The sequence below is a fragment of the Mesitornis unicolor genome, unplaced genomic scaffold (assembly GCF_000695765.1).
Source record: "Mesitornis unicolor isolate BGI_N332 unplaced genomic scaffold, ASM69576v1 scaffold7434, whole genome shotgun sequence".
NCBI classification, from domain to species: Eukaryota; Metazoa; Chordata; class Aves; order Mesitornithiformes; family Mesitornithidae; genus Mesitornis; species Mesitornis unicolor.
Genome location: NW_010182010.1, coordinates 1 through 24,050, shown reverse-complemented (window position 1 = coordinate 24,050; position 24,050 = coordinate 1). Strand labels below are relative to the sequence as shown.

Sequence of the window (24,050 nt, the reverse complement as noted above, 5' to 3'; positions counted from 1 at the left end):
AATTGACAAGAAGTAATCTTACTCTCTCAAAAGGAGTAGGAATTGCATGATTGGAAATAGTAAATTAAAAAGCTTAACTTTCTCTTTGTCTTGCCCCAAATATTTCCACTGAGGGTTATTATCTAAAGGCCATTAAATGAATAATTAGATAATCAGATACTGGTTTGTTTTGATGAGACCATCATAGACTTAAAGCAAATACCAATCAAAGTGTAACATACGTAGTTTGAGCAACATGCTATGGAGAGACAGGCCTTTGCTTTTTTCCCCATTTCTTTTTTCCTCTTCCATTTAGTTTCTTTATTTTCCATTCTAAAACCCCCTTCTTTGTTGTCTCCCTTGCACCGCTGTGAATATTCACACTCCTGCTCACAGTGACTTTGACTGTGTTGGTTGTACATCAACCACGTTCACTGCAGCACTTGCAGCGGTGTTGAAGTTCACCGAGAACAAGTTGTGTACCATCAGTGTGGAACCTGCAAAGCGTTCAGTGGGACTCGCGTTTGTCGTGACGCTTCCTCAGGGCTTTAGATAGATGTGGTAAGGATTTACATTTATTCAGATTGCCAAGTAGTTAGTGTCATGTGAATTTAATTGTTTATATTTTAATACTTTGGTAGTTAGAGAAATGCCAACTTAAATTTTCAGGGATACGATGTTATATGCCTAAGCTTTTTCTGGATTGTGTTTCTGTTTCTTTGGGAAAAATTATTTGTAATAATAAAGCTATTAGATATTTGTTATCCTGCTGTTATTAAAGACAACAATTTTTTGTTGTAGAATCCTACAAATTGAGGAATTGCTGGGTCCTTTAGGCAGAGCAGAGCAGGACTTTGCTACGATGGTTTTGCTTCCATAGGAAACAGATATGAAACGTGATGCTTGGGGAAAAAGAAAAGTGAATGTATATGAATGTGCATGTGAGAATCTTACTGTGAACTCAGGCAGGCTTCTGCAGTGTCACTGACAGATGTAAATGCAAATTAATTTAAATTCAGTGCAAGTTAAATTTTCTTAAGAAATTTTACTTCTGATTTATTTATTTGTTTAATTCAGTCTTTTTTGTTCTTTAACCCCCAGATAAGTTTTTGATTGTCAGGTTTTGCTAAAGCATGAAGCTAGGAATGGGGAATGAAGTAACCCACTGCTGGTACAGGGCTGGTGCCGATAGTGATTAGAGAAAAAGGAAGAAAAATAGCCACAGTGACACTTTTTCTCTTGAAGACTAATTCCTAAGATGTGATAACTAATGCTACTGCACACATAGAAAGACCTGAGTCTTATGTTAATAATTAATCCTAGAATATGACAAGTCTCGGAATCTTTGACCTAAGACTATAAAAGGTGAGCACAAGTTTGTCAAGGAAAGAAACCAAGGCTATGGAGGGGGAGACTCATCCAGAATGTCCCAACGACCGTATGTGATGTATGTAACACAAACTGCTGTAATATTACTTCATGCTCTGCCAGCAGTAGTGCTTTGAATCAGGAGTACTCTTAACGTTAGATTAACAATTCCACAGCACACGTTAATTAATCCCTGAACCTGTCTGACAGCCGCAGCAAGGCAGCTGTGATTTTAATGCTAAAATATTAAATACGTTCCATTTGCTGCTATTTGGCAATGGGAATGTAACATCTTATGATCCCTGTTCTCTTTTCAGATTTCAGTCTGAACTTGTCAAACCACGGTTAAGATACTTGTTTTTTTGAAGTTACCTTTCAGAAGGCAAGCAGATGCCTTTTAAGAGATTTAGCTGCTCTGTGCTGTACTGATAGTTCATAAAAACAGTTGACATCTAACATGTGTAGATGCTGAATTGAAGCTGTATGATGGAGTTGCTAAACCATTCCTGTCTGATCAATGATAGGGTGATTGTTTTGGACTTGCTTAAAATAATAATTTTAGAAATAATTAACAAAGTTTTGTATATTTTTAAAATTCTCCAGCTGTTTGAATGTTCCTTGCCTTACATATTACCATCATGGGGGAAAATGAATGGTTTTCGTATGTACAGTGAAATACAGCCTTACCACTGCATTTTAGCTTTTTAAACAGCTCTTAATCTCTTCTGCTCTGAGGTGTGCTTTGATACACCTAAGAAAGGGTGAAAATCTTTATTTCAGTGCAGATTGACCAAAACCCATCTCTCTATTTCTTTTCTTTTTTAAAAAATTAATTCCAATTTTGGGTGAATCCAGTTTCCATGAATTTTTCACATCGCTCTGAGTATTTCAAGTAGAAATTAAAATTTAACCTCTTGAAGTTTTGATTTTGAAGCAGTATACTAAAATAATCCATTGACCTGGCTAAGTGATCATGACTGGAATGCTGGAAAAGAAAGCTCTGTTTCCAGTCTGCTGCAACGCAATACTAAATCAAACAGGCGGCTCGGGGACTGTTTTGAGAAGTAAATGCAATGTGTGCTGCAGATGTGAGATGCAGTGGTTTTAGTTGTAGCGTGTTTAGGTGTCTCCTGCCAGAAACAGCCCTCCTCAGCCATCTGTAAGCGTTCCCACTGATGCTGTAAGTGCTGCTTCATGTTATGTTTAATCTGAGATGGTTGGAGTTGTGTGCCTTGTTCTCCTACTACCTTTTGAATTGTAGTCTTTGCTCTTTTTAGCTTGTTTCTGATCAAACACGATGATCTGAGTGTTACGCATGTTCCTGTCTCAGCGGAACTGAGACTGGCAGAAGAAAAGCCTTTCGTGGCAAGTTTTGATGGCGCTTTCTCAGTGTACTCACTGAAAAATAGTGTCATTAAAATACTTCTGAAGGAGCTCTTGGGTGTAATATTTTGTAGAGGTTTGGAATGGATTTAAATAAAAAAACCCTGGAGAGCCAGCCAAGTCATAGCACCAAAAAAAACCCCCAAAATCAGTGAGCTCTCCCTGTTTTGAGTCCTAATGGAGTGAGGCAATAACATTTAATGAATGGAGTGGTAACCAGGCTTAGATATTTGAAGTTATTTTACTCGAGAGACAATATTGCTGTTGTACCCTTCAGTCCCATCCTTTTTGAACAAAGATTTGTGCATATCTTTTCAGAGTAGATCTTGGTTTTCCCTCTCAAAACAGTTACTTTTGTACATTTTTGATTTCTAGTTAACTCTTTTCTCCTTCTTTTTGTTTGCAATGGAACAGCAAGCGGATCTGACAGAGTAAGGAAGGGCACTGAAGGTGTTTCTTGGTGTTTCCTCTAAATGGAAAGTTAGTTATTCTGCCTTGAACAAAGAGAAGCCTCCTTCAGTGTGTTTTAAAATGTATTATTAATAATATTTTTTATATGCTGCCATGTTTACATGAGAGCTCTGCAGTGTCAGTGGTGGGGGGTTAACATCTGGGTGTGTAAAACGTTGAGAGCTCCAGTAGGAAAAGAGAGGCTTCAGAGCCACGCTGCTAATGTGGTAAGACATTGTTGGTGTATCAGACATAGCCATTTCCTCCTGCAAGGCAAAGGGTTTGATTTCCAGTGTGACAGTAAAATGTAATATGATTATGGGCTAAGTCTGTGAACACTTGTGTTGGAGCTTGTGAGCTATGAACCAGATATGTTAAGACTGCTAATTACTCTGAGCAGAGTGATGATACTTTTTATAATGTTTGAAGTGACTCTGTGATACAGTTCTTTGAAAATCAGATATAAGGCTGTCCTGTAAAACATCCCTTTTAAGAAGCTGAGGTTTATTTATCACAGAAAGTATATACGTATTTAGAGAGAAAGTGCTTGATGTTAAACTGTTAAAGCTGAAACATCTGAAGATCACTTCAAATTATCATTATCATAAAGTTTTAACATAAATATTCCAGTTATGATTTCTCTGCTGTCATAAAAATAGAAGTCAGACTTATTTTCTGAAAGCTCCCTCGTAACAGAGGGACATGCATGCTTAGAAACATTAAGTATTTCTTTTTCTCTCATCAATCACATGCAAGTAGTATGGGAAAAGATAGTTATTTTTAGACAGTTTTTCTGGTGAGAAATGATTTGTGACAGACAAAACTGGAAAAGAATGATACAGAAAATGGAGTCTAAAGGAGATCATATCATTAATTTCAATTTGTTTCTAACATTTCAGATTTTTCTTCTTGCCTGCCCTCCATGTCGGATTGCAATGATTCTCTTCAGGTAATGCCTCTTCCTTGCTGTATTTCTGTCTGCTTGCATAACATATTTTAGAAGTTAATCAGTGGTTAAGTCATAAAATATTAAGATATAAATCCAGTTGGAAAGGCATATTGTTTGCATTGAAAAATGAGACCATGAAAAAGGTGGGTGTTGAGCCACATACTCTTGATTCTTCTGTACGGGTGGTTTTGGCCTCAATTAGCAACACAAATTAACTCAGTGACAGAGGAGAGTGCAGGCATCTTTCTACAGATTAACGTATGCGCTTGTGTAATTTTACCTTTTTATTACCCTCTCTAAACTTGTAACTGGGCTCCACTGAAGGCCATAGACACTGTATGGGTCTAGTTTTAAAGTGGTGGATATAAGTTAAATAGTGAAAGCAAAATCTTGCTGACCTTTTATTGGAGAGATACTACATCAAATACGTGAAAACACTGCATTTGATTTCCGTCGTGAAAATGATGTCCCGTCTCTTTTCCAAGGTTGCAGATGCATATGCTGAATGGGGCCCTCTTGGCATTGCTATTTCCTGTTGTTAACACACGCCTGGTGAGTGTACTGTACTTTTCCTCCTCCTTTTTTATTTATTTCTAAAAGATTTTATTTGGAAAGATGTTAGATGTTTGCTTTGTTTGACCTTCTAAAGATCATGTTGCCAGGCTGTAGATTCTGGTACAGGCCACTACAGTGGAGCCAAAATACCAATCTTGGATTTTTGTTGTGTTTATAAATCAATGTGGAAAGCTAACACTGCTGTATTCGAGCTGTAGAAAAAATTTAGCCTTTAAACAGACGGAAAACTGAATGGCTTTGAAAGAGGCTTTCATAGGTTAGTGCCGTGTCCTGTGGTCAAAACTCAGTTTTAGGCTTTTCAGACTCTATGTAAATGTGAGATTCCTCAGGCATGGAGAATGCCAATGTTGTTGGTGGCTGTCACCCCCTTTCTCCAAGATTAGGCACAGGAACTTTCTTTTTTCCATCCAGGTTTTCAAATCTGCTCTAAAACTCCTGTCTCCTGGACAAAAATTACCCTGTTGGTGTCCCTAGAAATAGTCTTCAACCTGTCAAGAGTTAATGGTAGGAAAAGTTATCCTAAGCCATATAAAATATTTGTAAGGATTATTTTATGCATATGTAGGGGGTGTGTATGTGTATATGCATATATGCCTACGTGCTGGTTCGTTTTTTGTCATTTGACTGATTTGCAAAAATCTACTGTTGCAATTATTTAAATGTTTGGTTTAAGATAGAGTTCACTTCCATGTTTCTGGTGTCTGGATAAAGTACTGGTATCTATATCCGCATGGCATGTGAATTAATGATATCATTAACAAAATAGTTGTGGACTTTAGGCTCCATTACAAATCTCGTTAGTGGCTGTCCGTTTGCAATTTTCGACTGTCTTAATAAGATTAAATATAAAAGTCTGCATCTGTATTGAACTTTATGGATGATGTGCTGTGTTGGTTGGCCACACTGGTAGCTGGGAGACCCAAAACCTGACAGATTAATTGTCGGCTTGTAAGTGGTTTCTTTTTTCCACTCTTTAATACTATGAAATTTTGCATTGAGACACAGTTTAGTTACTAGAGAGAGGATAATGCATCTGTAGGCTTTTACGTGTCACAAATAATCTTCTGTAAAGCATGACACACACATGCACAGGAGGTTGGATCATGTATTTCAGTTTTCAGTGGATTTAGCAATATAATAACCCTAGCGTTCTTTCAAGATTTATATTGCCCTTCCTAATCTGGTAACTCACACTGGTAGCTGGGAGACCCAAAACCTGACAGATTAATTGTCGGCTTGTAAGTGGTTTCTTTTTTCCACTCTTTAATACTATGAAATTTTGCATTGAGACACAGTTTAGTTACTAGAGAGAGGATGATGCATCTGTAGGCTTTTACATGTCACAAATAATCTTCCGTAAAGCATGACACACACATGCACAGGAGGTTGGATCATATTTTTCAGTTTTCAGTGGATTTAGCAGTATAATCACAGAATCACAGAATCACAGAATGTTAGGGATTGGAAGGGACCTCAAAAGATCATCCAGTCCAATCCCCCTGCCGATAACCCTAGAGTTCTTTCAAGATTTACATTGCCCTTCCTAATCTGGTAACTACATGTATTTTCTGTACGGTAACAGCTTATGTGCAGTTTGCAGTTATTTTTTAATAAAACTCGATATTGCTGAAGGGGCATCAAATGAATAAAACCAGTGTTTTTTCCTGATAACGAGGCCTCTTTTTTATTTAGCATTTCAAACTATCTAGTTTTTAAGTAAATGTAAACTTTAGCATAACAAAATGATTCTTGTGAGTAACCTTTTCAGGATAAAATATTGAAACACTTAATAAATCATTACTTTGTATTTTCTCAGCTATTGTCACAGATCTCATTCATATTAGGGCAGTGGTGATTAAACAGGAAAAATACAGACTAATTATATAAATTTTTCTCCTTAATTAGGGATAGAGGAGCCAAAGGATAATGTCCAAGAGCAAATATTTTTGGAATAAATACAACTTGGGATATTTTTGGCCTAACAGCTGCTTGCTAGGCTGTTCTCTTTTCCGTGTTTCTTCTGGCACAGGGTAATGTGAGCGATGTTTTATAGCGCTGCTGCTTTGACCCAGATCCGCTGTGGCAGACACACATTCTGCTCTGCAACTGTCGCTGTAGCTGTTCACACTGACATTGGCCTGAAAGCAGTGAATGGCTCTTAAAACCTAGTAGGAAGTCTTAAAAATGGCAGTAATTTTGCCCATGCTGCCAGCTCTGGTTTGTAGAAGCTAAGTGAAGAACTTCTGATTCAGTCAAGAATTGTTGTGTCTCTATGCCTCAACTTTTAATTTCAGTTTTAAGATATTTTAAGCCATATATTTTAATGTGTACATGTCTCATACAAAATTTTGTATACTTGGTTATACTTTTTTGTAACGTATCTGTTAAATTTTTGTGCACCGGAGTAGTCATTGATAGATACAAAACAGTTTGTTTCTTATTCAGTTAATGTTTCTGTGAGTTTTCTTATTACCCTTTCAGAAATAGAGGGTATTTTAGTTTTCTCTCATAATTTGAATCCTTTACCATGATGCAAATCATGCTTGTTCAACATCAACAATTCACATGGAAAATAGGGGAATCTTTTAAAGTAAATAGAAAAGAGGGAATCAGATTGTTGGGTTCCCAAGTGGGAGCCTAGAAAGGTGTAAGGGGATATACAGGAGCAGAAAGAATTGCTTTTACTCTACTTACATGAAAGGCAGTGTAGGTCCTGATGACCCAGCTGTGTGAGTAGTAAATTCATTTAAACTGCCACAAGGACACCAAGTGTTTGGAGAGCAACTGCTTTGTCTGAGCTTTCACATTGCATTAATCAGATTTTCTGGGAAACTCTTTCCACTGGTTTAAAAGTGGTATTTTCTGCAAGCTGGTGTCCTGAAAATGTTGATAAAGTAAAAAACAGGACATGTCCCAGAGGTGTTGGACTTGCTGTCAGTGCTCGCATGCCTGAGATGGTGCAGTTTTAATGTTTCCAGAAGCTGCTCTATTCTATTATTAGAGCTATTTGGCTTGAGGTACGCATTCTGAGTCTGTTTTAGGAACAGAATCATACTCGGAGCACTACTTACAAACTAAATAGTTTGCCTGAAATGCCTGTACCTACATGGCAAAATGGAATAGGTTATGGTAGCACATTTTGTCGTATCTAAACTGGCTTAATCTGACTCGCACAAGGGAAAATAATGGAACAGTTGCACATTGGGGGCTGTTGAGTGGTTGTGCTTTGGTTGCTGGTAGATGCTAAAGCCTGGGTTTCTGGATCGTTTGGCAGTTTTCTGTGCTATGTGCGTTAAAATGCTATGGGTGTGCAAGTGGAGTCCACAGTCACATTTTTATTTGGTAATGTAAATCTGCCTTCTGCTGGTGGTGATAAGTAGTCTTAATATTACATCTAGAAGAATTGGAAAATAGTATTTCTGAAATTAGTATTATTTACTTCATATAATCCCTGGTTTTAGATTTGGCTCTACAGATGCCTGATTGTGTCCATGGCATCATTAATGTGAGCTGGTTTGTATAATCAAATCGAGTGACCAGAAGACAGCGGTGCCATTTTATGACATGTATTAAACATCAAATGTAGTTCTAGTCAAATATTCAAAACTGTGCTAAATTTCAAAACACCCTCCATCTTCCTCATTATTTCCGGTCCTGTGTTCTACGATGTCTTCGCTCCACAGGCGGTCAGCACAAAAGATGCTTTTTTAAAATATAAATTCCCATGAGTGACACTGCTCGTGCCTGCTAACACTGCCCTGGGTAGCAGGGGTGCATTCTGCTCCTTTCCCTCTGTATATATGCCCCACCCTAACAGGATTAACTGAAAATGTGAACTAGATAAAATTCATTGATAAAACTGATGAATTAATGATACTTTAAGGGAATTATAATTCCCTGCACTAACTGGATTGTGTAGAATGGCTGCGAGGGTGGATAGTGGTTGAGATGCCCACTTAAAACAGATTGTTTATTGGGACTCATCAGTATATATTCATAATAATCACACATCGGGTGTATGGCAGGGAATCTGCCTGAAACACTGCCCATAAGATATAACGAGAAGGAATTGCTGCAAATAAAATCTGGGCTGCTGCTTTAGACCATCCTGCAGATGGGTGACAGCCCTGTGACTTTCAAGGGGCTTTGTTGTTGACATTAATGCCAACATCAACGTAAACATTTTTCACAGTCTACGCTTTCCCAGTATTCAGATACCTGGGAACATCTCTCCTGATCTGCACCAGATGTATGAGCTGTAGAAGTGCCAGGTAGCGGGAGTGTAACTCCCCACTCGAGCGTGGGGCAGCTTTGCTCTTTGTCATTTTAGACGTGTGCTGGAGAAATGGGTCCTGCTAAGACTGGAAATTCTCTGCGTTCCAAATGCTGCTTGTGTTTGGGTTGTTTTCTTTTAAGTCTGTTTTTAGACCATTCTTCTTCTCTGGCAGCTGTTTCTTCTCTGCCAAGTAAGTAATTTGCTGTCATAATCCTAAATATGCTAAGTAACCAGTATGTTATGTGGGCCTGTTAGCTGTTTGCGCCATGATTTTTGTATTGTATAGCTTTATATAGGTTCGTTCTCTCTGTTGTTTAATCTGTTCTATGGTCTGCTTTCCAAGTAAAAAGAAAAACCTATGTTTCTAGTTTATTTCTTTGATTACTGATTACATTTAGGAACCTAGTTACTGATTTCAGGTTATGAGCGTGAGTTCCTGGCTGTGTCTTGAGAAGGTGACTGGTACAGAACAACACTGGATGTTTACTTGACTTTGTGCTGGATGTGCTACAGAAAAGACCAGAATCTGGACATTGAATTATTTATACTCCTATTTCTGCCATTCTCTGCAGTTTTTGTAGAGGATGCTGGAGGGAGAGCTCCTGCACAGGACAGGTCTTGAGCTGTTGTTGCAAACGTAAGGTCAAGGTATAAACAGTTAACAGAGGCAGGAGTGCTGATTTCAGAAAATAGCAAAGTGGTGACCTCCTTGCCCACTGAAAACCAACTGCTGCATCCAGCTGGGTTTAAACTTAAACTAGTATTGTGCGCCATACTCTTTTGAGAGAAGCCCAGCTGAATATCTGTCTTTTGGGCTCCACTCTACTGCTGGCATCTCTTGTATATTGTCTCGCAAGCAATGTAGACCAGTAAGACTGTGCTTAACTTACCAGTTCCCGGGTGGAGGTCCATTTCTTGCTCACTGTTTGGGGCACTTTCCAAAATGCCTTCAGTGTTTGTCCAAGGAATGTGGCACTTCTAAATCTGCGTTGTACCAGGCTGCTGTGGGGCTAGGACCACATGTGGCTGCTTTGAGCCAAACTCTTCGTGGAGGAACAAAACACCACTTATTTTCTAACAGAAACTTCATTACAGACAGTAAGAAGTGAATACTCCAGATAGTTCTTTCCAGAGTACTTTGTTAGCATGTTTTGATCTTGTATATTAGAGGAATTGGGTATGTCAGTGTTAGATTGGTGTGTTTTGAAACCTAGAGGATTTTACACCAATGTATATTTGTATATATTCATCTATTCCACCTATGAATAGATGAAGCAGAATTTCTTTGCCACAGGTAAGAATCTTTAAAGGAGAAAACCTCACTGGAGTAATAAATAGAGTAGCCTGTCCTCTGTATTCATTTACATCGTTAAGGGAGCCTAGAATGTAAGTTAGTAGAAGAAATAAGTAATTTGTCCTTTTGTCCATAGTTTTAAGATTCTGAGAAAGAGAAACAAGATGAAATGCAGCAAGAGTGATGCTGGCAGCTGGTAAGGGAGACAGTTTAGTCCAAAAAAAGTAAGTAAATTAACAACTAATGTACATCCTAGAGTGATGGGTGGATCTCTTCTACCTTGTCTTTACTTGCAGTTTCTCTGCATATAAAAGATACCTGTCTGCTGTCTGTGAGTGAGGCTTTTATTGATAAAACAATTTATAGACAGGACCTTTAGAGCTAGGCGTGTCAGTGGTCAGTACAACTTTATAATTCACCTTTTGTGTTTGCTCTTTTTCTGTCTGTTGTAGCCTTGAGTGCTCGGTTGTACAGAAATTCTGCTTTTGCAGCTCTACACCAGGAAACACACTTGCATCATTAGCCAGGCTGCAGAACAAGCAGTCTTTTCTAGTGAAAAAAAGATGTTTTGTTTTACACACAAAAACATATATTGTCAACAGTACTGCGGCAACACAACTGTCACTGTGTTTGCAGAAGTGTCCTGAGCGTGGTGTTTGCGTGACTGCCCCTTGTATCTCAGCGAGCGCAGAAGCCCTTCTGAAAGCACAGATATTTAAATAGAGAACCTCCTTGGCAGGAGTGAGTGCCTCCTGTTGTGTGTTTATATCAGGAGCCGTTGTTTCTGAAGGGCACCAGCTCCAACTGGGAGAGGTGCAGCTTTTCCACAGTTAGGAAAACTGCTCTTCCCAAATAATTGTGATTCCTTCACTCTGCCCTCTGTGGCTTCCAACAAGGGGCAGCAGCAAAGATTCAGATTCAGAAAACCTCACAACATCCATGAAGTTCTTGCATTTGTATACTATTATTTTGCTTTATTTTATGTTTTAATACTGAATACTTGGAATAAAAAAACCCAACAGATTGCACGGAAGGGGTTTTTTTAGCTTGGTCTCCCAAGAGTTGGCTGAACACCTTGGAGGCTGCAGTCAGGACACTGATGGTGTCCAGCTGGGGATGCCAGGACCAGCAGATCCACTTACTGGTTTTAGCATCTTTTACGTTCAAAATAGGATGTAAGAATTGTTGTTGCATTTAAAAGGTCACTATGTTAATTACCAGCTGTTTATTGACTGCTATCTAGGAAGAAACCCAGTCTTTCTTTCAACCTCTCTTTACTGCTGTAGACACAGAATTTTTTTTCTATATTTCTATTTCAACACTGACTTCAGTGTCTCAGAACAGCAATAGAAAAGGAAGGCACTTTTTTTTCCCCCGTCCTTTTTTTTTCCTTCCAACAGACAAGCCATGATGGTGGCACTTGCATCTGGATTCACTTTAGCCTGTACAGTGATAGAATGAGTCTGCATTTGAACCCAAACTGATGGCTTTGTGTTATTCCTGTGAGATTTCATACTCGTGTGGTGGTGTATAAAATAAATACATATATATATCTGGGTATATATGGATACGTCTATTAAAAATAACAGAAAAGGATGTCTTTTCAGCTTTGTAAGTGAGCTGCAGCAAGAAGTTGAATTCTGAATTTTTTCAATCTTTCCTACTACTGGTCAGTTTTAAACGTGGTGGGGTAGTTTAACAAATAGCTATAGGCAAAGGCAGTTACAGATGGGAATAACTTTCAAATACAGTGCATCACCTTTTCTAACTGATAAAGAGCTTGAATTAGTTGGGTCTGGAGTTGTGGCTCAAGTTATTTTTAGCACAGTATTATTTTAGCACAGTCTGATTTCTCCCCTAAGAAGTAACACAAGTTCAACTAAACACATGAAGGACTAATTGTAATTTCCCAAAAGTTGTCAGAAAGTGAGAAATACCTGATTTACTACTAACTGGTAAGTTGTTTACATACATCTTCTCTTTAAAACCAGTAAGATACTGGTTATTTTATTTTATGTTTGGTGAAGCTTAGCAGTCTCATGCATGCAGTTGCTATAAATCTGATAAAATAACTGCACTGAAGGGATTGTCAGTGGTTCATGAGGAGAACGGTTCCTTGTAACTCAGTTGTTAAGTGATGAAAAACATTTACAAGTATTTTTTCTTATTTCACAGCTTCCATTTGAAATGGAAATTTATTACATCCAGCATGTGATGCTCTATGTTGTGCCCATCTATCTGCTGCAGAAAGGAGGTAGGTTGGCAATTTAGACGTATTGAATTCGTCCCGTGCAATGAAAAAGCTGCGTTCAATGGCTAACAGGCTTTACTCTTACTCTTTTTTTAACCAATTTTCTGTATGTTGTTACTTAATAGTTTCTTGTGTTAAGTTGGAGTTCTGACCTGGGTAACAGAAACTTGCGTCAGGCACTGAAATGGGAATTAAAGTGGTCTTTGCCCAAAGGAATATCAAGACTGTTGTATTGGCATAATGGCTCTGTCCTCTTGCATTGTATCTCTGCCATCTTAAGACTTTTGCCTTGTTGGACGTCTCTTGAGAACTTGCGCAACTGAAAATGAGCTGGAAAAACAAATCATTATTTGATCTCCACATAAATATTAGTCAGCTAGCTGGATTCCTGAAATTCTGCAGCTCTACTGAAATGTAGCGACACATATTGGTGAAATGAGCTAAATTGCTTCTTTTCTTTTCTAACAAGGTTACCATCTTGCATTCACATAACAGTTCAGTAAGTCTGCGAATCCCATATTGCTCCACTGGCCAGTGATGATTTTTTAATTGCCTAATTCCTTGGCAGGGACTGCAGTCTGTACTCAGCTGGTGTGATGCTCTGCCCCCCTCTAGTGTTGACGTGCCTCCAGCTGCATTTTCTAGCAGAGCTAAATTGTTTCATCCAGAAAATAAAATATAATAATTTATGGTCCAAATGTTCAGTAGCCTTTGATGAAAACCCTGAGGATGTGATGTCTAGCAACGGGATACACAGCAAAACTCAAAACAAGCATAGTCCGCCTCTTCCATTCTGGTGAATCATTTGTATTTTATACCAGCAGCCACTTATAATCCTTCACACTTATTTCACTGTAGGTTTGTAACCTTTTTTGTTTTTCACTGCTGAGTGAAACTCAGTGAAAATGATCTAAAGTAAAAAGTGAGGTGTCACACTTCAGAAGATCAGTCTGATTCTTGCTCTTACCAAAGAAATGTCCCAGTCATGTTTAATTTTAATCCGTCTGTGATACCTTAAAATTCTGGCAAGTAATGCTGAAGTGCAGGGTAGTTCTAGAAGTTACACAAACCCTGAATCATTGTGTAAGGGGGACGGGGAGAGGGGGGAGAAGGTGCAAGCAGCTGTGTAGTGCTCTGTGGGCAGTGGCAAACTGAGCTCTTGTGATACCATTAAATTCCTTCTTTTGGTGGCCTTGAAATCCCCATGTAACACCATTATAAGACAGATGTTTCTTTTGCTTTAAAGTTTGGCCTTAGTTGTCACTTGATCTGTTCCTCCGGGGATTTTTTGGTTGGTTGGGTTGGTTTGGTTTGAAGTAAAGGCTCTCCGGGTTCTTCAGCCCCCATTTTCTGGGGCTCACAGGGCAATCTCTGCAGTTGGAAGGGCTTCGTGTTGTACAGCTGTCATTTCAGTGCAGTTCTCTAATTTTTTGCCCTTTATTAAATAATTTCAGCTATTTGCTGCCATCTAATGTTGACAGGATAGCGGTGACACTTCTGACACCACTTTGCTGCCTAAGGGTATCAATAGGGCTTGCCCCAGGCTGTGTAACTAATGATGTTTCATTTCTTATGTGGTTGCGTCCTGCTCACTGCGCTGACCCTTGGACTTCTGCAGTAGTTGGGTAGTGCCACGGGAGACCTGATGAATGATTTCTTGATGGAAAATTTAACATTTGTTAGTACTTTGCCATTTCACTAGCACCTTTGTTTAAAGTACTTTCTGAGTAGATCACACCCTTTATCCTAACTATATCTCCTGAAAATTGCTTTTTCATCACTGATGTTGATCAGCAAGCAGCTTTATTTCTGCATTTTTAAGTAGCAATTTCCATCAGCGAATCTTTGGATTATGACTGGGAGAAGTAATTGAAGGGCAGTAAAATTGGGGAAATGACAAGGAATGGATTGTGTTCGGAAAAATGTACTACTGCACTTTTACTGGGAATCTGCCAGTATTGCTGATAGCCTTAATAGGATCTCAGTCAATATTAACACTTCTCAAAGGAAGGCTGAGCAGACTTGATTTCCTGTCCAGGTTTGTGGATGTGCCAGTGCGTATCATACCGGTCATGCACACAGTAAATTACCTGTTGAAGTGTTTCCTTTATGAAAGCAAATCGGGTGATGGTAAGCAAGGGCTGTAATAATTTCTCCTCTTTCTCCCCCTGCTGTTCGTTACAGTAGTGCAAACAGGTCACGTTGCACTGGCAGCATCACCTTCACCCTCCCCCATGTAAGTGTGGGGTCTTTACCATGCTTAGAATCAAATTGATGAGAGACCTGTGGAGCTCAGGCTTCAGTGTTGCCAGTGAGCTCACTGAAGCTCAAGGATGTATTTCTTCTTGGGGATTAAGACCTCTTTCTGTTCCCACTCCTACCCTCTGCACTAGGTGAATATAAATTTCCATACTTCTCTTTCTAACATGGTTTCTTTCCAAGCATGTATGTGTGTGTGTATACATACTCATGCTTGCCAGGCTAGACAAAATAAATGCTTTAGTGCTACTGCTCAGATCTTTCTTGGCTGCACTAATTGGCTCTCATGCAAAACAGATGTAGTGGAGATGTAAGAGGCCAGCATAGAAGATTCCTACCTCAAGGCAGTTCTTATAGGAATTATCTCTGCAGTTGGCAACTGTTTTGCTGAATGAATCTCACCTTGTATCACCTGTGAACCCTGCCAAAAATCATAGTATGGATCTGGGCAGGACACAGCATTTCTGAAATGGCTGGGTAGGCTGAACCAGAGCTGTAGGTCACTGATTTCTCTCGTCCTTGGGAGGCGAGACCATTGCTTCCCTGTTCAAAAAAAGTGTGAAGGCTTTCGTAGCTTCTGGCTTGGTTTAGTGTTGGATCAGATGAGTGCTAGGACTGGGAAAAGGAGGTGCAATGGATGAACTGGTCAAGGTGGGAGGAAGACGACCAGAACCACAGCAGTGCAGATTTCATAGAATCACAGAATACCAGGTTGGAAGGGACCACAAGGATCATCCAGTCCAACCTCTCGAGGAAAAAGCATAGTTTAAATGAGATGAGTCAGCACCCTGTCAAGCTGACTCTCAAAACTGACCAGTGTAGGGGAATTTACCACTTCCCCTATGAGATGGTCCTGTTGTCTGATTGATCTCATGGTAAAGAAATTTCTTCTGGAGTTCAGTCAGAATCTCTCCAGAAGCAACTTGTGTCCATTACCCCTCGTCTTCTCCATGTGACTCCTTGTGAAAAGGGAGTCTCCATCTTCTTGGCAGCCACCCTTTATGTACTGGTACATGGTGATAAGGTCTCCCCTAAGCCTTCTCTTACCAAGGCTGAACAGGTCCACTTTTCTCAGCCTTTCTTCATACCGCAGGTCTTCCAGTCTTCTGATCATCCTCATGACCCTTCTCCGAACCCCTTCCAACCTGTCTGCATCTTTTTTGTATAGCAGAGACCATGGATTTAGACCATGGAACCAACCCCTTCATTGAAAAACTCCTCAAACCACTGTCATCTACAACCGAGCTGGTCTTCTGAAGCATAGGACTGTGCTCAGATAAGTATCCTGGGGCACAGATTGCCGATAGGAGGCTTAGGGAGATGGCAGCTGAGGAAGTGTAATGTCCCAAACTGCCACAACTATTGCAACAACGCACTAACCTGACCTTCTAAGAGGAAGATATTAGAGACCTTCAGTGGTGTTCAGGACAACTTATTTCTTCTAATTATATACTCTTAACATACTTTAAAAGAATCTAGTTGGCACTGCATCAGCCTCAGAGACTTGCAGTTCTGGACTCTCTTGGTCCTTAAGTGAGTTTGATCAGATCTGTGGACAGGTTTGACAGGATTAGATATGCACCTTATTCCAGAGTTTCAAATCATACTGAAATTTAATCAAAGTGGAATGGTTACTTCCAGAGTGCTGTGAGCAAGTTGTATCATTCCACAACAGTTTGAAATAATGGTTAATTTATAGCAGTTCCCTAGCAGTGGGGTTCAGGAGATTTTGAGATCTCCAGTGTTATTTAGTTGACTTAATAGCTTAAGGAAGTAGAAAAGGATGTTAGTGTTGAGAATTTTTAAGGATTTTGTCACTTGAAAGAGCAATCTGCTGTATGAAGAGCTGTAGCTGAAGTGCTGGGTGTCCCTCAGTGGTGGTGTGGTTCCCACACTGAGGCCTGCAGGGGGAGATGGTCTCCAGCATCCGCTCTGCCCAAATGGCTTTTGAAATGAATTGCAGATTCACAATTCAAATACAGGTTGTCCACACTGTGGAGAAAGTAAATTTATTTTAGTTGTATTCTTCTGGGGGGGCAGAATCTTCTTCCGGAGCCAAACCTGCCAGTTATGGGCTTGCAGATTTTGGTCAATCCTGTGGTCTGGCTCCACGTGTTTTAAGAGCCGATTCACTGTTGTGCAGCTGTGCACAAGATACACACACCCTAAAGAATGAAGTAGGAGGTGAGTTGTTTGCTGGGAATAGAGTCAGAATTTTCATTCTACTTCAGAAAGTCAGTAGAAGTTGGTGATTTATTATTTTTCCCCTCATGGACCGTGCCTCCTTCCCTTCAGAGCAGGTCTGTATAGCCAGTGCAGCGCCTCGTACCTGAGGAGAGGCTGGGCTGAGCTGTGAGATGTAGAACACAGATACGGAGCATGGATGAAAGGATCATTTTTCCTGTGGCTATAAATTAGGAGGGAGCAATTAAAGCAATTGCAGATCTCAACTGGTGCTTTCCATTGGCTGTTAGGAATTACTGGCAAGAGTGAGGGATGGCCGTATTTGAAGACATTTCTAGCTGTCGTGCCCTTTCTCAGCCACTTCCCCACTTTGTGACGCTTACCTGTATTTAGCTATGTCTTTCCTTACCTTTTAAATGGAGTTACAAAGCAAGGTTTATCATATACCTCAGTAGTAATCCAGGAAAAAAAATCACTGTATATTTTAATATAGTCAGGTAGTCATCAGTGTAGTTCATCCTCACTGAAGTGATAACGTGCTGTACAGCTCTCTCACTGAAACTCTTAATTACTTGGATGTAAACACTTCAAAATCAATAATGAAGTTACTGTGGCATTCTCTGGGTGGGCTCAAGGTCTGTTAAGATTTATTTCTAAAAGATAGAGAAGGTTAGAAGGATGTGTACCAGTATGTGGAAAAAACTACTTCTATATGGAGGAAGAACTGCTGCTCTGCTTCTTTATGGAATATAAAAAATGGTTTCTGAGAGGAGCAGGTGAAATAAGACCCTGGTCTGAGCTGGCACTGATGGAAACAGAAATCTGCTGGCATAAGGCAATATTCTGAAATCTGCACAGAGACCCAGAACCACTGTAAGGAAACAGCAGGTTTCAGGCTCATCCTCCTGAGAATGAAGGTTGGTCTCTAGGCTAGCTCAGCAGGCCTTGCTGCTAGAATTAACCCTTGGATCAAGGGAAATAAAATGGAAATAAATTGGAAATAAAATGGAAATAAATTCACCCTGACATTTCAATAAGCTTGAAAAGGCAGGAATTGTAACAGTTGCTCTGTGTTTTGGGCTAAGCAGGTCTGCCTGTAACTGAGACTACTGAAGGGGAGTGTGCTGGGCTGGAAACCTGGTAAAGCTCTATTGAATGTAGTGGGAATGAAAGCAAGACGTTAATTGGGAAAAAGAGATTATTTTAACACCCTACGAAATGAAACAATCGTAGTATATTTAGGTTCTAATTCTCTAATTCAAGCAGAGGAGTAATTTTCTCCTGCATTATGTTTTCAGAGTGCAAAAGGAGTATTACTTACCATGAAGTCACGTTCAGATTTGTACAGATCTGTGTTTTGAGAACTTTAAAAAAATAGTATGTAAGAACACTAGAATGGGCACAGGACACTGGGGAGGGAGGCAGTGTAAAAGGAATTGAGTCTCTGTTGGGCTTTAGATTTTTAAAGCCATGCTTCCATTTCCTAGATGGCAAAATTAACCACTTGTCATGTCCATGGTCAAACTCTTGTTGCAGAAGCAGACGATGAACCCGAAACACTTCAGTCTATGTGAAATCCTTCCTATCAATGCTATGAAAATAATGATGTCTAATTTAAACTGACATATCCTCTGCCGTGCTATTTCAACATGAGCAAATCTGCAGCCTACTTGGATGCCCCTGATTTGGAATGGTCTCAACTGTCCAGGGCGTGAGCATTTTTGGGAATGAGATCAGTGCCAGACTGGCCGTTGGATTAAATTGTTCAAAGCGCTTAACATACAAGAATTGCTTGTGCTCAGAGCTTGACATACACCGATTGCTTGGTGAACAGAAAGCGAAACTCACTGCTACCTATTGAATTTGATTTCCTGTGAAAGCACTGAGTAGCTTTTGCCAAAAACAACCCAGGCCATTGAATCAGCCCCTCAGCTGGATCTCACTTTTCCTGTTTGCATGTTTCAGACCATGTGCTACAGAAAATAGAGCACATTGCTCCCTTAAACAGCCGTCTGCTGAATAGCAGGGCAGCAGAGTAATAAAATCTATACTAATGAGAAAGGTACAGAAAATATCCCAGGTAGGAATTTAAAATTAGTTTCCCAAAGGACACTTGGGAATACAGAGCTTTGTGAAATGTTCTTGTGTGGAGGTCATTGTTTCCTTTTAGTCCCTCGGTGTCCAAATAATGATGCTGCTGAAAATTGCACTATTATTTTCAGGACTGCAAAGTCTAGCAAGGAGGGATTTTTCTATTACACAGCGAGATCAAAAACCTGTAGAGGGTGAGAGTTGCTAATATATTTTTTAAAGTTTTGTGACATTCTTGTCTGCAGGAACCTGAGCAGCTCTCCTGAGTGAATTTTGAAACCCGATTCCCTGACTCGATTGAAGCTGGACATCAGAAGCTTGGCTTCAAAGCCAAATTATGCCACTGATCTGTTTTGCCACCTACGCAGTGTTGTCTGTCTTTTAATGACTGCTTTCTCCCTCCAGTCTTGTTTCATAGCTGGATTCACGGGTCTGTTTTAGTGTTTCTGTATCTCCTGCACTGTAAGTCCCCCAGATACCAAGATCTTTGGGTTCTGGCTTTTCTGAGTGTTTTCCTCTTTAGACCACGACCATTTCTTCTCAGGCTTTGTTGAACACTTTGGAAATAACACGGGCAACTGCCAACCAGGCGCGTTCACGTGAAATGAAATTTGGTGTAGTGCTAATCTGCCAGTTTCTGGGAGCTGTTTTAGAAGCCTTATTTAAATTTTATATTGTGATTTGCATCTAGCTTAAACATGCACCTAAAACTGCAAAGACAGTACAAAAAAACCTTTGCAAGTCAAATGATGTTTTCTCTACAGCTGAGGAGGGAGCACAAAGGGTTCCTGTGTAGCTTGACCATGGCACTTAAAGTTAGTGCAGCCCAAAACAGAGCCGTGGTCTCCTGAACGCTGACACCAAGGCTCATCGTTGCCTCTCTTGCTCTCTGTAATGAAAAACCATATTAAAGGTGTTGTCGTGTACCTGATGCTCTCAGGCAGTGGATTTTAATGGGTATCATTGCTATTTAAGTGAAGTCTCCTGTACTGTTTTCTAAATAGGATGCCAGCTGTTGGATCATGCTTCCTAAGTGTGTTTGAAGAATTAGACTTGTGAATTTTGTCCCTTCACCTATGGAACACTTCACTAAAAGTTATTCATGTGGAGTTCACTTTTACTTTTGCTGATAATTCAGATATTTCTCCTGACCTTCACCTACCCACTGGATAAGAAATCTTGTAAGCTGCCTTACGCTTTTAGAGTAGCTTCTCTGCTTGTGTTTATCGTGGTTGCCTACTAAAACCCGGTGTGCAGTTTTATCTTGGGTAATTACACTGATCCTGCTGCTCATTAAAGTCAGTGAGTGATACATGGGGTGCGTATGTGCTGCTGTCATTCAAGTGTACAGTCAGCTCGGTGCTCTCTGTTGAGTAGCAGCAGCCAAGCTGTGGTATTTTGAGTGGACAATGAATAGAGGTACAGTTTTAGACAAGGAAGTGTGGGTGATTTTGAATTTGCGGCAATCACAAAGTGATATTTAAATTAGGTCATTTCAGGTAGCTACTGCAAAATCAAACAGCACTGGCACGATGGGTACAAACTGTCGAAGAAAACCGCAGCGAAGAATTGTAAAAGGACAACAGGGATTGAGAAAGCAATGCTTGAGGGAAAGCAGCCCTCAAGGGATTCAAAACCTCTGGGGCAGGATGCAGTGTAACACGGCGGTGTGATAAAGCAAGTTCCAGCAGTTATTTGCCTTTATCTACACACAATTCCGTACACAGGTGTACTCAAACCAGCTTTAGTCGGGTGAGTTCACATGTGGTTATTTGAGTGTGTGCTTGTACAGTAAATGCTGAAGTCTGCTGGATCTTCCTGGTAATGACTGCATGTGCTGGCTAGCAACGGCTGGTGTGAGCATTGCCGTGTGCTGCAAGCGGTCCTGTGAGTGCTGGATACAGTTCCAGTATCTAATAATGGGTCAGAGAGCAAAGGCTGATAAAAGGCCAGTGTGCTTTTATAATCATCTGAAATTACAACTTCTTAGAACAGCTGAGCAGCGTGACATTGTGCGCCTTTTGCATCCCTGGGTTAGTTATTGCATTGGAAGGAAAATAATATTTGCCCCGTATCTTACACTGAAATTTTCACATCTGCTAATAAGAGTCTTGAGAGCCCTGTAAACTGTTTTTGTTCTCACCATATGATCTTTGAATATTTATTGGCATTATTGGAGCAAGATTACTTTTACATAGATAAAATTAGGAAGTGACAAGTAGGTTGTGCTCAACTATCGAGCCGTGCAGGAACTGCCACTACCTGTGTTAGTTCTGTGCATGCTGAAGTTACAGGCCCCGTAAGAAGCAGGTGTTTAAGTATAAATAACCTGATTTTTGAAGATTCAATGGATACCATTCCTGTATTTTAAAATCATGTAGTCCTTCTGGGGTAGAAGGAAGAATGAGGTAAAAATCACTGGTGTTGGTGAAAAATAGGCAAGCTTGATGAGGCAACATACTGTACATTCTCCTGCTGACCAGGAGGAGGGAAGAGACTGATTAGGATGCTCCAGGTAAGAAATAAGGCTCTCAAATATTAATTACTGTAATGGTACTGAGGAGGTTATCAGCTAAAGCCAGATGCCCTAACATCCACAGAGGAGAAGAGAGAGGATTATTCATGAGTATTTGATGGACACAGCCATTCAGCTGAACACTAATGTATTCCTTTCTTTTCAAGGTATCTACACTCCAGAACCACTCTGCAATTTCTGGTGGGCTCTTTTATCCACGGGGTTTATGTTTGTATATCATTTTAGCATCTTGCAGATTCTGGGATTGGTAAGTAAACACGGGTTAATAAATGGATAGATTGCAAGTACATTCAAAGTGAAAACACTAACTGGTTTTTCAAAGCGGCCAGATATACATGGATAAGACTACTTGCATGCAAATTTTTATCGCATTTTCTAATAGGCATTTGCATCGCATATCTCACAAGTATCGGTAAAATATTTCATAAGTTGGTTCTGTACCTGCATAAATCCATCTATTAAACGCACAACTGAATTTGGATCCGTTTTCCTTCTGAAAGCTGCCCTACTTGTGTTGAACAAAGGATTGTCACCTAAACGTTTCTGATTAATACAGTAATTTCAAAATTACAATTTTTAGGTGTCTGAATTAGCACAACACAAAAAAATACTGTTAATTTCTAAACTCGTTGTCACTTTCTCAGGTTACAGAAGTGAATTTGAACAACATGTTGTGCCCAGCCGTCTCGGATCCTTTTTATGGGCCGTGGTATAGAATCTGGGCATCTGGACATCAGACTGTCATGACCATGACCCATGGGAAGCTGGTAATCCTGCTGTTCTACGCTGCTGTCCCCATCTTTAAATGTAGCGTCAATCTCCTTAGACTCCCAGCTAAGAAAATAGACTGAAATTTCTCCCCGTGGAGTAGCACCTACAGCAAGCAGAGATACTTATACTGGAAAGCAAAGAGGAGGCACGAGGACCATGTGTTTATACTTCTCCCCACAGTTTATTGCCTCAAAAACACTTCTATAATCAAGTTTTTTAACTGCTGTTTCTCACTGCCTGTTGCCAATGGCAAAATTAGTGGCCTTATTCTGGAAAAGGTTCGTGTTTTATACCTTTTGTGTAGATTACAGGAGAATTTTGCTGAGCCACCATATAAATTTAGGCCAGGATCTGTCCACATTTCAGCAAAAAAGAGTGGCAGTGCTACCTCATTTTGACTTTTTCCATTAAATAAGTACATTTATATCGTATGATAGGAGATAAAGCTGAATTGCCACACACCACTGATGTGAACAGGACACAGGGGTTGAAGTGCATTGTCCTGGCTTAACTCTTAGCACTGGAATGTTGCAAAATGGTCATGGTGAAGTGATGTACACTTAATCTCCCAGTCCTAAGTGCAGACCAGTGAGGTTCTACTGTATTTTCTTTAAGCTGGTTGAAAATCCTGGTGAACAGTAACTCATTCAAATTTTTTTGCTGTTGTTTTTTAATCGACTACTTAATTTCTAAGCTGCTGTTGATAAATACCTATCTGGGTAAGTCCCATCAGATCTTGATGCTTTCTAAATGCTTTTATTTGAGTGAGTTGAAAAAGCTCTTGTTACATACAAGCTATGATAAAATGCTTCATCCACTGTTCTCACCTGACTTTGAACAAAATGGGTGTTTCATGTAGCTTAGACTGGAGAGGGAATGGAGATACAAAGTCCAATGTAAACATCAGTTTTCTTTTTTTATGTACTGGCTTTTGAAACATTCCTCCTGTGTTCTGCACTGATCCTCACTCAGCAGAGCGGTCAGTGAAGAAAGAAAATGAAACCATGCTCTTTCTCTGCAGCTCTAATACATTCTGTATACTGATTTTAAAGTACAGATGCGAGAAGGAATGTCAGATCAGTGCAGGCCTCTACTGAAAAGCGAGCGTTCCAGTTTACAAGTGTGACTAAATCTTCCTATCAACATGAGGAGAGCAGGATGCAGATAGGCAGAATGAGAAATAGTAAACTGTGCGTACCTGTGCACATTTTCCAAGGCTAGAGGAGAAACTGTCGGGCAGAAAGCTGGGAAATCTCGAGCGTGCTCCTCCAGATGGTTCATTGTGAGTCTCTTACGCAGACTGTTGTGTTTCAGGGCTGCAGGAATATTGTTTGTTGCATTTTATAGATTCTTTGTGTTGTCAAAGCTGTGACTTGTAAGATAAAACAAAACCATCGTACCTCCTCCAGCTGGATCACCTGAAGATAGATTACGCAGTTAAGGTACAGTCATTTATACCTCAGGAAGGAAAAGTAAGAATGGGGAATGGTTGGGTTTGGGTTTTTCCCTTAAAAAAGAAAACTTCGTAGGAGAGGGAACAAATGGTTACTGCAAATATTTTTATGCTGTAGGATTAAAATGTACACCTCAATCAGAAATGCATTGTCCCACATTCTGATTTAGAAACCTAGTGTCTGGCTTCCTTACATGCCTTGCTGTTGTGTGTGTGTGTGTGTGTGTGTG

The 24,050-nt window shown here is 40.0% G+C and overlaps 1 protein-coding gene across 1 annotated transcript; it reads left to right on the top strand.

The window, feature by feature from the left end:
* The first annotated feature begins 552 nt into the window (after positions 1–552).
* Positions 553–22,706, top strand: TMEM164 (transmembrane protein 164). The gene is made up of 6 exons (XM_010183617.1): positions 553–585; positions 4,077–4,129; positions 4,615–4,681; positions 12,451–12,529; positions 21,743–21,843; positions 22,241–22,706. The coding sequence occupies exons 1-6, from the start codon at positions 583–585 to the stop codon at positions 22,445–22,447; spliced, it is 510 nt and encodes a 169-aa protein (XP_010181919.1). The 5' UTR covers positions 553–582; the 3' UTR covers positions 22,448–22,706.
* Positions 22,707–24,050: the final 1,344 nt, after the last annotated feature.

Excerpts from the sequence above, each read along its gene's own strand:
- TMEM164 (XM_010183617.1), top strand. Across the intron at positions 12,530-21,742 it reads CTATCTGCTGCAGAAAGGAG|GTATCTACACTCCAGAACCA; the intron begins GTAGGTTGGCAA and ends TTTCTTTTCAAG. Across the intron at positions 21,844-22,240 it reads TCTTGCAGATTCTGGGATTG|GTTACAGAAGTGAATTTGAA; the intron begins GTAAGTAAACAC and ends TCACTTTCTCAG.